At 40.7% G+C, this 14,225-nt stretch overlaps 2 protein-coding genes and 1 pseudogene across 3 annotated transcripts in view; 2 read left to right on the top strand and 1 right to left on the bottom strand.

Moving 5' to 3' along the window:
* LOC115224360 (protein FAM136A) overlaps positions 1-2,551 on the bottom strand; it is a 26,349-nt gene extending 23,798 nt beyond the window's left edge. Inside the window, exon 1 of the mRNA XM_029795236.2 lies at positions 2,391-2,551. Within this exon, the coding sequence (XP_029651096.1) occupies positions 2,391-2,474 (84 nt within the window). The 5' untranslated portion in view covers positions 2,475-2,551. The remainder of the gene's footprint in view (positions 1-2,390) is intronic.
* A 653-nt stretch (positions 2,552-3,204) lies between these two features.
* The window catches only part of LOC115224356 (WD repeat-containing protein 34), a 34,370-nt gene continuing 23,349 nt past the window's right edge, over positions 3,205-14,225 (top strand). The window contains exons 1-4 of one of the 2 annotated variants that reach the window (XM_029795232.2): positions 3,205-3,380; positions 9,129-9,213; positions 11,130-11,268; positions 12,851-12,930. In XM_029795232.2, the coding sequence (XP_029651092.1) occupies positions 3,277-3,380; positions 9,129-9,213; positions 11,130-11,268; positions 12,851-12,930 (408 nt within the window). In that variant the 5' untranslated portion in view covers positions 3,205-3,276. The remainder of the gene's footprint in view (positions 3,381-9,128; positions 9,214-11,129; positions 11,269-12,850; positions 12,931-14,225) is intronic. The other variant, XM_036513145.1, reaches the window with a different exon arrangement.
* Positions 13,516-13,698, top strand: LOC115224588 (annotated as a pseudogene).

Below are 14,225 nucleotides of genomic sequence, written 5' to 3'. Positions count from 1 at the left end.
TATATATATATATATATGCATGTATGTACACACACACATACATATATGCATGTATACATGTGCATGTGTGTGTACATACATGCATATATATATATATGTATGTATATATATATACACACACACATATATATATATGTATATATACATACATACATGTATGTATACCTACATACATGTATATATGTATGTACACATACTACAACAGATCCTCAACATACAATGGGAAGATCATGTTACCAACAACAAGGTTCTTTGCCGCACTTCACTACCAAGTGTCGAAGCCACCATTTTTTCGCCATTGTCTCCGCTGGGCGGGTCACGTCCAGCGTATGGAGCCCTCTTGTCTCCCAAGGATCATGCTTTACGGAGAACTTGCAACTGGGACAAGACCCAGAGGAGGTCCGAAATTCTGTTGTAAAGACCAGCTCAAACAGACCTTGACTCAAGCTAACATCCAGCCATCCTCATGGGAACAGATAGCCATGGATAAGGACAGCCTGGAGGACTGCCATCTGCAATGGAACCAGCTCCTTCAAACAGAACAGACAAGAGAATGAGGAGGAAAACTGCAGAAGAAGACAGGAGCATTTTCAACATCCTTGACCTGCACTGACCATCCCGTGCTGCCCATGACTCTTTCACCACCGACTTGGACTCCAAAGTCATTTTTGGCACAAATATCAGGTGAGGAAACTGGATGGATACTGACGAACCAAAGTTCAGATATGAGCTGGAGCTAACAAATATATATATATATATATATATTATATATATATATATAATATATATATATATATATATATATATATATGTCTATAGATATATATATCGGGTCATATGATATGCTTGAGAAGACCTGTTGAGTCAAGTAAAACCAAAATTGCAGCTGTGGCCAGTACCCCCTGACTGGCTCCTGTTCCAATGGCACACCCAAGATGTTTTATAAACACATTCTACCAGTATACGAAGTTTAAAAGTGTTTAGTTACGTGGAAATTATTTTAAAAAACTGCCGGTCAAACCGAAAAGATCCCAAACAGGAAAATGCCATATTAGCATTCTAATTGCGACAATTTAAATACTTTCTTATCGAACGCATCCTTATATAACTGATAATTGACAGAATCGGTCGTACAGCCGGTAAGAAGTTACAGGTCACACCCAAGTCGGACGTTTTTTTCCCCCTGGGGGTTGATAATTACTTACAAGTTGGTAGAATCGAAAGGAAGTCTTTTCCAGGTCGACTTTGCCTTTTATCCTTTCGGGGTCGATATAATCGAGTAGCCCCCTTCCCCACAAATTTCAGGTTTTGTGCCTATCGTAGAAAGGATAATTAGGAGCTGTGCCTTTGTTAAGAATCCATGCATTTAATGAGTGATTCCGGCGAGGTTGACTTAATTTTTCCTTCCCAAGTGTGTGTGGGGGGTTTGACAATAATTTACAACCACAAGTACCTACGTTAAAAATCCAGTATTAATTCATTAATTAATGTCTGATCCCGCCGGCGTCGTTGACCTTGTCTTTCACCCCTTCGTAGGGGTCGATTAAAATACAGTGTCACACCTTCCCACAAAATGCGAGCGCTTATGTCAGTCGGTGTGAGATAAATCAATAATATTGATTTTTACACTTTTAACAAAAGGCTTTAATTATTTTTCCCCCCCAAATACAACTTACAAACTCAATAAATACGAAAACTAATTAACAAAACACGGTATAGTTGTATCCCCGACTGCGAGAATTAAATCCCACCATCTCATTATAGATGCATACTTCTTCATCGCATTGTGTAATCGTCATCTACAACACCTAACAGGTATTTATAGAAAAATCCATTACAAAATACTCATTTTACCGAAAGTTATGAGGAAATAAAGTTGGCGGTGTCGGGTCATAATTATGAACATTCTTACGCTATATATATATATATATATATATATATATATATATATATATATATAGAGAGAGAGAGAGAGAGAGAGATATTATTGAAGTAGATAAATGAATTATCTTATTAAGGATAATTCAAATGATAACCGATACCTGGGTAGCGAAAATCACAACAGAAAAAGCACGGTTGAAGTTACGACCATGGGGCATAAAATCGTTCAGCTCCATTTCTTCCTACACTTAATATATATATATATATATATATATATATATATATACATACACGTTCACTCAACCGAACGAACCATCTATAAATTCTATAATTATTTATAAATTACAAGAAATCTCTATTAAAAGAATGGTTTAAATTCCAAATATTCAGAATTCCTCTTTTCGTTTCATCTCTATCTCTCTCTATATATTTTTTCATTTATTCATTCAACTAAAAATGTTTCGATTTTCCGCATTTATATCACAAAATCCATAAAGAACAAACAATACCTGCATCTTTCTAAGGCATTCTTGATCTAATTGTGTGATCATAGAATTCACAGCATTCTGAACACGTGCTTGGATGTCCTCCATCTCTCCGTCTTGAACCAGCAACCTCTTGACTTTCACACACCAAACCCGGGGGACCGGCTTCTTAGGACAATTTCATCATAAAAACGAAAAAAATTAAATACCTACTTTTTTCTTTTCTTTCGAAATATATATCATTTATTAATAATAAATATTAAAAATATTCGCGACTACATTTAAATTTTTTTTTTTCAACTCGTCTATTTTTTTTTTTTGAATTCGAAATTTCAGCATGTGTGTGTGTGTGTGCGTGAGAGTATGTGTATGTATGTATGTGTGCGTGTGTGTGTGTATTTGCGTATTTGGAGTTAGTTTGTGGAAGCAGGAGGAGAATAAAATTAAAAAACGAGAGCTGGGGTGGATTAAAGTCAATAATTACATCTAAAATAAAATGAAAATAATTTATTTTGTGTCTTGTGCACTTCTCCTCTCATTGTCCTCTACACAGAGATAGAGAGGAAGAGAGAGTAAGAGAAGAGAGTAAGAGAGAATGAGAGTAAGAGAGAGAGTAAGACAGACAGAGTAAGATATATATATATATATATAGAGAGAGAGAGAGAGAGAGAGAGAGAGAGAGTAAGATATATATATATATATATATATATATATATATAGAGAGAGAGAGAGAGAGAGAGAGTAAGACAGAGAGAGAGAGAGAGAGAGTAAGACAGAAAGAGTAAGAGAGAGAGAGAGTAAGATATATTTGTATAGAGAGAGATGGGGTGAAGATAGTCCCGCATCAACTGAAGGCAACTTCCGGCGTGCTAACACTTCCGAAACATTCAGTTACTAAGCAACATCATCGATGTCGTTTCCCCATGCCGCTGCAGCGACTGCTACGACTAATGCCATGTTTACAGACGAAAACTTAGACCAAGTGAACCTGGACAGCACATGGAGTCAAGACAGGTTAATATATATTTATAAAGTAAAACTTGCCCCAATCTCTTACGTAAACATCAACTTCCTTTTGCAGAACAGAAGGAATCACAGAGGAACGGACGGACATGGTGCCATTCGCCAAATGCTACAAAACGTCTAAAGTTTCGGTGTTAGGTTATTTATAAAATATACAATAAAACGCTAATTAAGGTTGTTTAATTAGTGTTATTAACAACAGGTCCCCTCGTCGGGCCAGAAATTGTTGTCTATTCAATACATATGGAATCCCCGAATGCCTGCTAAAATTCTCAAGTGAGCTGTTTTTATGAATATAAAATATACAATAAAACGCCAATTAAGGTTGTTTAATTAGTGTTATTAACAACAGGTCCCCTCGTCGGGCCAGAAATTGTTATCTATTCAATACATATGGAATCCCCGAATGCCTGCTAAAATTCTCAAGTGAGCTGTTTTTATGAATATAAAATATACAATAAAACGCCAATTAAGGTTGTTTAATTAGTGTTATTAACAACAGGTCCCCTCGTCGGGCCAGAAATTGTTATCTATTCAATACATATGGAATCCCCGAATGCCTGCTAAAATTCTCAAGTGAGCTGTTTTTATGAATATAAAATATACAATAAAACGCTAATTAAGGTTGTTTAATTAGTGTTATTAACAACAGGTCCCCTCGTCGGGCCAGAAATTGTTATCTATTCAATACATATGGAATCCCCGAATGCCTGCTAAAATTCTCAAGTGAGCTGTTTTTATGAATATAAAATATACAATAAAACGCCAATTAAGGTTGTTTAATTAGTGTTATTAACAACAGGTCCCCTCGTCGGGTCAGAAAATGTTATTTATTCAATACATATGGAATCCCCGAATGTCTGCAAAAATTCTCAAGTGAGCTGTCTTTATGAATATAAAATATACAATAAAACGCTAATTAATTCGGTTTAATTAATCATAGCAATCACTTAAGAAAAATGATAATTTCTTTTTATAAACTAGATGAATACTGCATATCGTTTAGTATGTGGTCCCTTCTGTTTTGTACCAATGATAGGCCCTTTGTTTACGCACAAATTCGACGCCTTTGCCTTTTATTATAAACTAGCAGTATCGCCCGGCGTTGCTCGGGTTTGTTTCGACCCTTTAGAATTGGAATTTTTGAAAAGTAAAAATAGTGCATTATGTAGCTTGTTATTCTCTTTAAGTGAACATTTTTCTGGTTGAAATACACCGAAAAATGGCGACACAGCAGTCAAAAAATCGTAAAAAAATAGGGATTTTCACTGTAAATAATTTTTGGTGTTAACATGGTCCGATTTGAATCTTTTCTTCTACGGAAGGAAGAGCAAGCCTTCTTCTATCATACTCTCAATTTTGGTCAACTTGCATTGTAGGGTCTCGGAGGAGATAGTGTTAGTTGAAGGCTACCAACCCTGCCATACACAGACAACTTCAGCTTTATATATATATATATATATATATATATATATATAATAAATGATTATTACCAGTGGCCTACCACAAAAAACGAATTAGTCTTAGACTATATATTATTCATATAGAAATACAATAAGAGGCTTCCAAATAGGAAAGCGTTGTGCTAGAAAGAGTAGTAGAAAACTCAAAGACCACACAAAAAAAGGATAAATTCTCGTTTACCATCTCTGCCCTTTCTAGCACAACGCTTTCCTATTTGGAAGCCTCTTATTGTATTTCTATATATATATATATATATATATAGGTACTATTTAAGAAGAGTGGGCCAGGTGCGCGCACTCGCGTACCTATATATATTATCAGTAAACCATAAATCCGAAAGAGAAGTTATAGAGTATTAGGGTCTGACGAGACGTATGTAAAGCTAAGCGCTTTCTGGTCGCGAATCCGCAGGTATCCCCACAAACAGGCCATAATTATCTTTATCTATCTATCTACACATCATTTGTTTTAATGTCCACTTTCCCATGCTTGCATGTGTTGGGACGGAACTTGTTGAGGCAGATTTCTTTAAGCCAGATTCCCTTGTCGCCAACACTGACCCCTTTCCAAGTAAGGTAATTTTCATTCTGGCCAGTCAGTGCTTTCACAGAAGATCGAGAATGAAAGACACCGCTGGCATTTACGACTATCAAAGAGTCAAGAGGGGTCCTTTCAATTTTTGCCTAGTTGGTTTCGGGCTATAGTAGAAGACATTTACCCAAGGTGCCATGCAGTGGGACAGAACCCGCGATCTTGTGGTTAGGAAGTAAACTTCCTTACCACATAGCGCTACATCTATTCACTGTAGCAGAAGTGATTTACAATGTCATTGTGTAAGGTGGTTTCGTTCTTTTCTCATCTAAGCTTAAATACCCGTAAAATGGCTCCTCAAGCCCTTTTTGTTCTGGTGGTTCATGACCTCGTGATTAAACGAACCTGTTGTTATTATTGGTCGGTTCCCAGCCGTCCTATTGCGTTGGCACCACAGTTTATTTTCTCTTACACGGCAAATTAATCACTAGCTTCTGAGAGCCTTCTATTTTGTATAGAAGGACAGTTTTTTGTTTTACTGTCCTGGGTCTTTGGTACTCGCTACTGACCAGACCACATAAGCATATTGTCTCCAGCAAGGATGAACTGACACTCCAACTATGGCATAACTACAGAAGTGTGCCCTGCTCACTTGGGTTTTCTCTCCATAACTTTCTTAAGAATGTATATTTTTAATGAAGTTACGCACATGCACAGAGGAATTATATAGGTGTATGTGTCAATGTGTGGTTAAGAAGCTTGCTTCTCAACCATGAGGTCTTAGGTTCAGTCCTCCTATGCAACACCTTGGGCAAGTGTCTTCCGTAATGCCAGCTAAACTAAAGCCTTTAGTTGAGCAAATCGACCCCGGAACTTATTCTTTGTAAGCCTAGTACTTATTCTATCGGTCTCTTTTGCCGAACCGCTAAGTGACAGGGACGTAAACACACCAGCATCGGTTGTCAAGCAATGCTAGGGGGACAAACAAAGACACACAAACACACACACATAGATGGAAACTTGTCTGACAATGGAGAAACTGGTTTCAAATTTGGGCACAACGCCAGCAATTTTGGAGAAAGGGGGCTAGTTGTTTACATCAACCCCAATAAGCAGAGTTTTGTGTCCCAAGAAGGAAAGGTATGCATAGAGGCCATGGGTTATGGCCTCACTGGTCCTGCCGGGTCTTCTCACGCACAGCATACTTCCAAAGGTCTCGGTCACTAGTCATTGCCTCGGTGAGACCTAATGTTCGAAGGTTGTGCTTCACCAACTCGTCCCAGGTTTTCCTTGTTTCAATTAATTTTGAAAAAGATAAAGATTTTTAGTAAAATAACTCATTATGCAACCACGTACTTGTAAGCATAAAATAACATGAAGCTTTCAAGGAAGGTTTTTATATACGGGGTCGGCCAGAATTAACGACTCCCTAATTAGTTTTATTTCTCAAGATGCTTATTTTATTGTTACTGTATTACTCTTTTACTTGTTTCAGTCATTTGACTGCGGCCATGCTGGAGCACCGCCTTAAATCGAGCAACTCGACCCCGGGACTTATTCTTTGTAAGCTCAGTACTTATTCTATCGGTCTCTTTTGCCGAACCGCTAAGTGACGGGGACGTAAACACACCAGCATCGGTTGTCAAGCAATGCTAGGGGGACAAACACAGACACACATACATATATACGACGGGCTTCTTTCAGTTTCCGTCTACCAAATCCACTCACAAGGCTTTGGTCGGCCCGAGGCTATAGTAGAAGACACTTGCCCAAGGTGCCACACAGTGGGACTGAATCCGGAACCATGTGGTTCGTAAGCAAGCTACTTACCACACAGCCACTCCTGCACCTATTGTTTACATTTATAATTTTATTTCTTAATATGTGTATTAATTAATACACCTAACAAGTGAGTCATGAATTCTGGCCCACCCTATATATATAAAGACCTTCCTTCAAAGATATTTGAAAACATGTAACGTGTCATATAGCCATGGTCAGCCTCAGGTGGGTTGAATATCAAAAAGACATTCTTTTCTTGTCAAATAGTAAATATATATTCCTCATTCACTGTACTTTCATTTTCTCTTGAAATGGCTCTTCAAAGAAATTCATTCTTTATGTGTTAAGTGTAAGCTCGTGAGTCATGGCATTGTCACTTTATTTTTGTTCATGTTGTTGTTGTTGTTGTAAGTGTGACTCTGTGGTTAAGGCGGTTGCTATTCAGTCGCATGGTTTCAGGTTCAGTTCTACTGTGAACTCTGGACACGGGGTAAAGGACACCTGGCCGATACCTATTTCTTTATTACCCACAAGGGGCTAAACATAGAGGGGGACAAACAAGGACAGACATAGGTATTAAGTCGATTACATCGACCTCAGTGTGTAACTGGTACTTAATTTATCGACCCCGAAAGGATGAAAGGCAAAGTTGACCTCGGTGGAATTTGAACTTAGAACGTAACGGCAGACAAAATACGGCTACGCATTTCGTCCGGCGTGCTAACGTTTCTGCCAGCTTGCCGCCTTTGACCTGGCCAATACCGGTTCATCATCATTGCTGTCGTCTTCTAATGCCCCTCTTCCGTGCTAGCTCAGGTTGGACAGTTTGATAGGATCTGACAATTCAGAGGACTGCCTTGTACTCCCGTGTCCCTTTGGCACTGTTTCTCTGGCTGGGCACCCTTATTTGAACCCTTCGAACATTGATCAGATTGACTTTGCCCTTCATCCCCCCAGGGGTCAAGGAAAACAAATACTAGGTCACTAGCTGAATCTATTCATTTGGCTCCCCTCCTGCCCTACAAATTTCTCACCTTCAATCCCTTATTTCAAAATCACCATCATCATCATTTAACACCCACAAGGGTCGGATAGGACGTGTTGAGGCAGCTTTTCTACAGTGCCCAGATGCCCTTCCTGTTGTCAACCTTCACCTGTTTCTAAGTAAGGTCAATATTGCCCCTCCATGGCCAGACCTGTTTTCATGGAAGATTGGAAATGAAGGACACTGCTTGTATGACAGTGACACTCGTCTACAACTTTCTGATGAAGCTATTTTGCTAGTAATCCTTTCAGAGTTGATAAAATATATAATGAGCCCCAAACCATTTCTGATTTTGTTTTCATCAACCATTCTAGTCTTCTTGTATGGCCTTGTGCCTCTGTTAAAAATTATTGATATTTTTTTAATATTATTCTGTATTTTCTGGCATGCAAGTTGAATTTTTCACACCAAAATTTACAGCTAGAAATGGTAGATTTACTTATACGCTAAGACGACTTTGGAAGGTCAAAAATTCTGTATGGAATGCAACAGGATTTGGAAAGACAGTTGTGATGTTTGAATGTATACACATGTTTGTACTACAACAATAAATTGTATGCCAGTTGCCTGGAGTCTTGCTCTATTCAAGAAGACCCATTCTCCACAGCAGAGGTGGTAAGCCCACTCCCCCGGGGTGAAGAGGGGATTCATCTGCAAGAGACGTGTGCCGGTGCCATGCAAAAGCACCCAGCACATTCTGTAAAGTGGTTTGTGTTAGGAAGGGCATCCAGCCATAGAAACTACACCAAATTAGACTGGGCGGGGGTCGAGCAGCTCTCCTGCTTGCCTAGCTCTGGTCAAACCCATGCCCGCATGGACAATGGATGTTAAATGATGATGGTGGTGGTGGTGGTGGTAGTGGTGGTAAATCAGATATTTTACACATGCAAAAAAGATGATTTTTTCTTTTTTTCTAGGGACTGTGTTGATGCTGGGAATCAGACGAAACCATTGTCCGTTGAGGACAGTGCATCACAATCGAATCTGAAAGTTGAAAGTGGGGTAACGTATATGTTTTGTTTGTTTGTTTGTTTGTTGTTGCTGTTAGTCTTGGGTCAGTTCTACATGAGCCACATGTTTTGAACGACCCACGGATCCAGCATTCCTCTCTCTATTAGTGGAGGGAGTTGCTTATGACCGAAGTGAATTGTGTAAGGGCTATTGGGTATTGGTGGGGGAGATGCTGATCGTGGACACGGAGGCAGAGAACGGCCTCTGTGTCCACTCATCATCAACCTCACCACCACATGGGAAGCAGATGTTAAATGATGACGATAATGTATCACATCTGCTTCTATACTCAGTAGACATATGGCATTCTGAATATTATTTTAAGAAGTTTACTCTCTTTACTTTTTTACTTGTTTCAGTCATTTGACTGCGGCCATGCTGGAGCACCGCCTTTAGTCGAGCAAATCGACCCCGGGACTTATTCTTTGTAAGCTTAGTACTTATTCTATTGGTCTCTTTTGCCGAACCGCTAAGTGACGGGGACGTAAACACACCAGCATCGGAACCATGTGGTTGGTAAACAAGCTACTTACCACACAGCCACTTCTGCGCCTTGTCTTGATATCGTTGCAAAAACTATTATCTTTTGTTTTTAACTTTACTTTACAATCTTTAACTTTTGATAAAATTTTTAGAATGTTAGTTTAAATAAACCCATTTCAAGAAAGTATCAAGTGGGCTGCAAGATAAAAGTCTGCCGGCTGTGGGCCTCAGGTTGGCCAGCCTTGGTGTAGAGGCTCCGCCATTCATGGTACTGTTGTAGTGTATGCTTATATATTATTTATATACAGGCGCAGGAGTGGCTGTGTGGTAAGTAGCTTGCTAACCAACCACATGGTTCCGGGTTCAGTCCCACTGCTTGGCATCTTGGGCAAATATCTTCTGCTATAGCCCCGGGCCGACCAATGCCTTGTGAGTGGATTTGGTAGACGGAAACTGAAAGAAGCCTGTCGTATATATGTATATATATATATATGTATGTGTGTGTGTGTGTCTGTGTTTATCCCCCTAGCATTGCTTGACAACCGATGCTGGTGTGTTTACGTCCCCGTCACTTAGCGGTTCGGCAAAAAGAGACCGATAGAATAAGTACTGGGCTTACAAAGAATAAGTCCCGGGGTCGATTTGCTCGACTAAAGGCGGTGCTCCAGCATGGCCGCTGTCAAATGACTGAAACAAGTAAAAGAGTATGTGTGTGTGTGCGTGTGTCTCCTTGTCTTGATATCACCGTCGTAGAAGTGGTGTCTTTTCTTTCCAATCTTTCACGGGGGAAATAAGGTGGAGGTTGGCAACTGGAAAGGGCATCAAGTTGTATAGAAAATCTGTCTCAATAAACTCCATCCAACCCCTGCAAGCATGGAAAAGGGGACGTTACAATGTTCTCTGATACTAGAGGTCATCTCTTGTATCCTCATGGTTTTACTTTGTCAAGCCATTCCTACCATCTTGCCTTTTTTCCCCCCAGATACGCCATCCCACCCTTATATAAATGCAGGATAGCCATGCATCTTCTCCATAGCAAACCACCTCTGCTAGTCCTTGGCATAAAATAAAATCTCATCTCCACCTCAAATACCCCCCCTCCCCACTTAGTCCCTTGTCCCCTTTTTCCCCGCCTTTCTTCTCTCCTGTCTTGGCAGTTGTTTGGCAACCCCTCCAGTGCTGGTGGCATGATAAAGGCACTCAGTACATATTGTATAGGGGTTGGCATAAAGGTGGGCATTCGGCACTAGAAGCCATGCCAAAGGCGACACTGGAGCTTGATGTGGCCTTGTGGCACATTGGTTCCTGTCAAACCATCCAACCCATGCCAGCATGGAAAGCAGATGTTAAATGATGATGATGATGATAATGATTATCCTCTACGTCATTGTGATTCTTCAATGTTTGGTTATTTAAATGTACAGAGTCAGACCACAAACAACTCAGCGGTACCAATGGTAATTATGAAAGATGACTCCCCTCAGTTGGCAGCATTCCTCAAGAAGATGGAACCACTTGTGTACAAAGAACTGGACAAAAATGCCAGAAGCCAAGCATTTCAAGGTTAGTCCGGATTCCATTTACCATTCTTCATTGCATCACACGACTGGTTATCCCAGTTGATTTGTTAATTTTAATCAGTGGATTTCTTAATCCAGTTAGTTGCCGGGGTGGGCTATGTGATGGAGAAGTTTGTTTCCCAAGCACATAGTTTCAGGTAGCACGGGGCTCCAAACCACATGATGCCCCTAGTCACTTCTGCCAGATCTGACTGGAGCCTGGTGCAGCCTTCGGGCTTCCCAGACCCCAGTTGAACCGTCCAACCCATGCTAGCATGGAAAGCGGACGTTAAACGACGATGATGATGATGATGATATAGAAAACAAGTCTTTGGCCAATTATTGGAATAATTGTTCCAGTCTGAATGACTGAAGGATACTTTGTGCCAAAATGTTTTCTACTTTAGTCTTCTGATTGGTTTTTCGTTGATGGAAATGGAAAGCAACATTAACACCACCGAACGTCCTTTTTATTTTCCATGCTGGGATGGTTTGGATGGTTTGACAAGAACTGATAATCCAGAGGACTGAGCCATGTTCTATAACTCTTTTGGCATCTAGTTTCTACAGTTTGATGTCCTTTCTTAACACCAGCCACATAACAGAGTAAACTGGGTGCCTTTGATAACAGCAACTGTTAACAGTGCAAAATGGTGCTGTTAATTCTTCAGCAATCTGGGTTAACAGCACCATTTTGAGGGCACGGATGCTTGCTATTGAATGTTAGATAGCATTCATCATCATCATTTAATGTCCGTTTTCCATGCTAACATGGGTTGGATGGTTCGACTGGGATCTGGAAGCCATGGAGGCTGCACCAAGCTCTAGTCTGATTTAGCAGTGTTTCTAGAGCTGGATGCCCTTCCTAACGCCCAACCACTCCATGAGTGTAGTGGGTGTTTCTTTCGCGCCACCGGCACTGGAGCCAGAGCAGGCTGGCAAACGACCACGATTGGTTGGTGCTTTTACGTGTCACCGACACAGATGCCAGCCAGGCGGTGCTGGCATCTGCCACGTTCGGCCAGTGCTTTTTACGTGTCACCAACACGGACGCCAGCCAGGCAGCGCTGGCATCTGCCACGTTCGGCCAGTGCTTTTTACGTGTCACCAACACGGACGCCAGCCAGGCGGCGCTGGCATCGGCCACGTTCGGCCAGTACTTTTTACATGTCACCAACACGGATGCCAGCCAGGCACTGCTGGCATCTGCCACGTTCGGCCAGTGCTTTTTACGTGTCACCAACACGGACGCCAGCCAGGCGGCGCTGGCATCGGCCACGTTCGGCCAGTACTTTTTACATGTCACCAACATGGATGCCAGCCAGGCAGCGCTGGCATCTGCCACGTTCGGCCAGTGCTTTTTACGTGTCACCAACACGGACGCAAGCCAGGCGGCGCTGGCATCGGCCACGTTCGGCCAGTACTTTTTACATGTCACCAACACGGATGCCAGCCAGGCACTGCTGGCATCTGCCACGTTCGGACGGTGCTTTTTACGTGTCACCAGCACGGGTGTCTTAACTACAGTGTGGTTAGATTTCTATGATTCCTTTCAGTTTCTCAGTATTCTCTTCTGAATGTTGCAGGTTACCAAGTCAGTTGGCAAGACGAGTCATCATCAGTCAATAAGCTGCATGTTTTCACACATGATGCAGTTAGGGGCCAGGTAAGCGTTTATAAACTTTAATCAAATCATAATTTATCCTTATTACTGTTCGGCCTACTAGAAACCTTGTTTCTTTTGTACGTTTCCTTGTACTTGATTTATTCATGTTTACTCTCTTATATCCTAACAGTATTTTGCTGTTGATATATTGCCAAATTTATCAATAAGGTGTCGAAATTGTAATGATTTTTGGTCAGTAACTGATGATGGATGAGCAGGTCCATATCCTTCGTGTTTTTTTCCTATTTTTTTTTTGCATGTTCCTTTGTTGTCCTCCTGTGCCTGATTTTCTATATCCAGGTGCATATGTACAAGAGGGTGCTGACAAGTTCCTGGCTTTTAGGGTATCACAAAAGGCCTGGTTGGAGCCCCGACCTTCTGAGTTTTTTTACAGGGCTTAAAAGAACTGAAGGACTGCTGCAATAAGTGTGTGAATCTGAGAGGGGAATATGTTGATTAAAATCATAATTAACTGATCCTCCTGAATTTTCTTTTCCCCAGACCCTCTTGTGTGTGTGTGTGTGTGTGTGTGTGTGTGTGTATGTATTGGTGCAGTTGTGATTGTGTGGTTGAAAAGCTCGATTCACAACAACCTGGTGGTGGTGGTGGCGGTGCTGCTGCTGATGATGATGTCAGCAAGGTGGTTCTCCCAGAGTGAGGCCCTTCCATTGCACTACGGTGGGGGTTGACCTTTGCGATCGCCCCAACCGTGGGCGACTCGGGTGCGCTATTTCTAAGTGTGGGGGTCTGCGTTCGCGCTCACCCCGTAAATCAACAAAGAATAGATTATTATTATTATTATTATTATTATTACTATTATTATTGTTGTAACTGTAGTAGTCTGTTGCTAGTTAAGACTGCGGTTGGGAATTTGAAGATAAGATTTATCATTGAGAAGTCTGAAAAACTCCTTGTAATCTCCTTCTACAATTTAGATGTGTCAATATAATTTTTTAAGTGAGTTTTATTCTTTATGTTTTTTTTTTCGTTTTTTTTTTTTCATTTTTGCCAAACCTTACTGTTATCAAGTATCGTTATCTTAATTGCGGTGGCAGAATCGTTAGTACGCGATACAAAAACGCTCAGTGGCATTTCGTCTGTCTGTATGTTGTTCTGAGTTCAAATTCCACCGAGGTTTGACTTTTCCTTTCATCCTTTCAGAGTCGATAAATTAAGTACCAGTTGTGTACTGGGGTTGATGTAATCGACTCATCTCCCTCCCTTGAAATTGCTGGCCTTGTGCCAGAATTTGAAACCAATATTTAAGTGAGTTTTTTTTATTGTTTGTTTATTTT

Source organism: Octopus sinensis, linkage group LG25, assembly GCF_006345805.1.
Source record: "Octopus sinensis linkage group LG25, ASM634580v1, whole genome shotgun sequence".
Lineage (NCBI taxonomy): Eukaryota > Metazoa > Mollusca > Cephalopoda > Octopoda > Octopodidae > Octopus > Octopus sinensis.
Note: the sequence above shows the minus strand (reverse complement) of the source record. Positions and strands in the feature narration are given on the sequence as shown.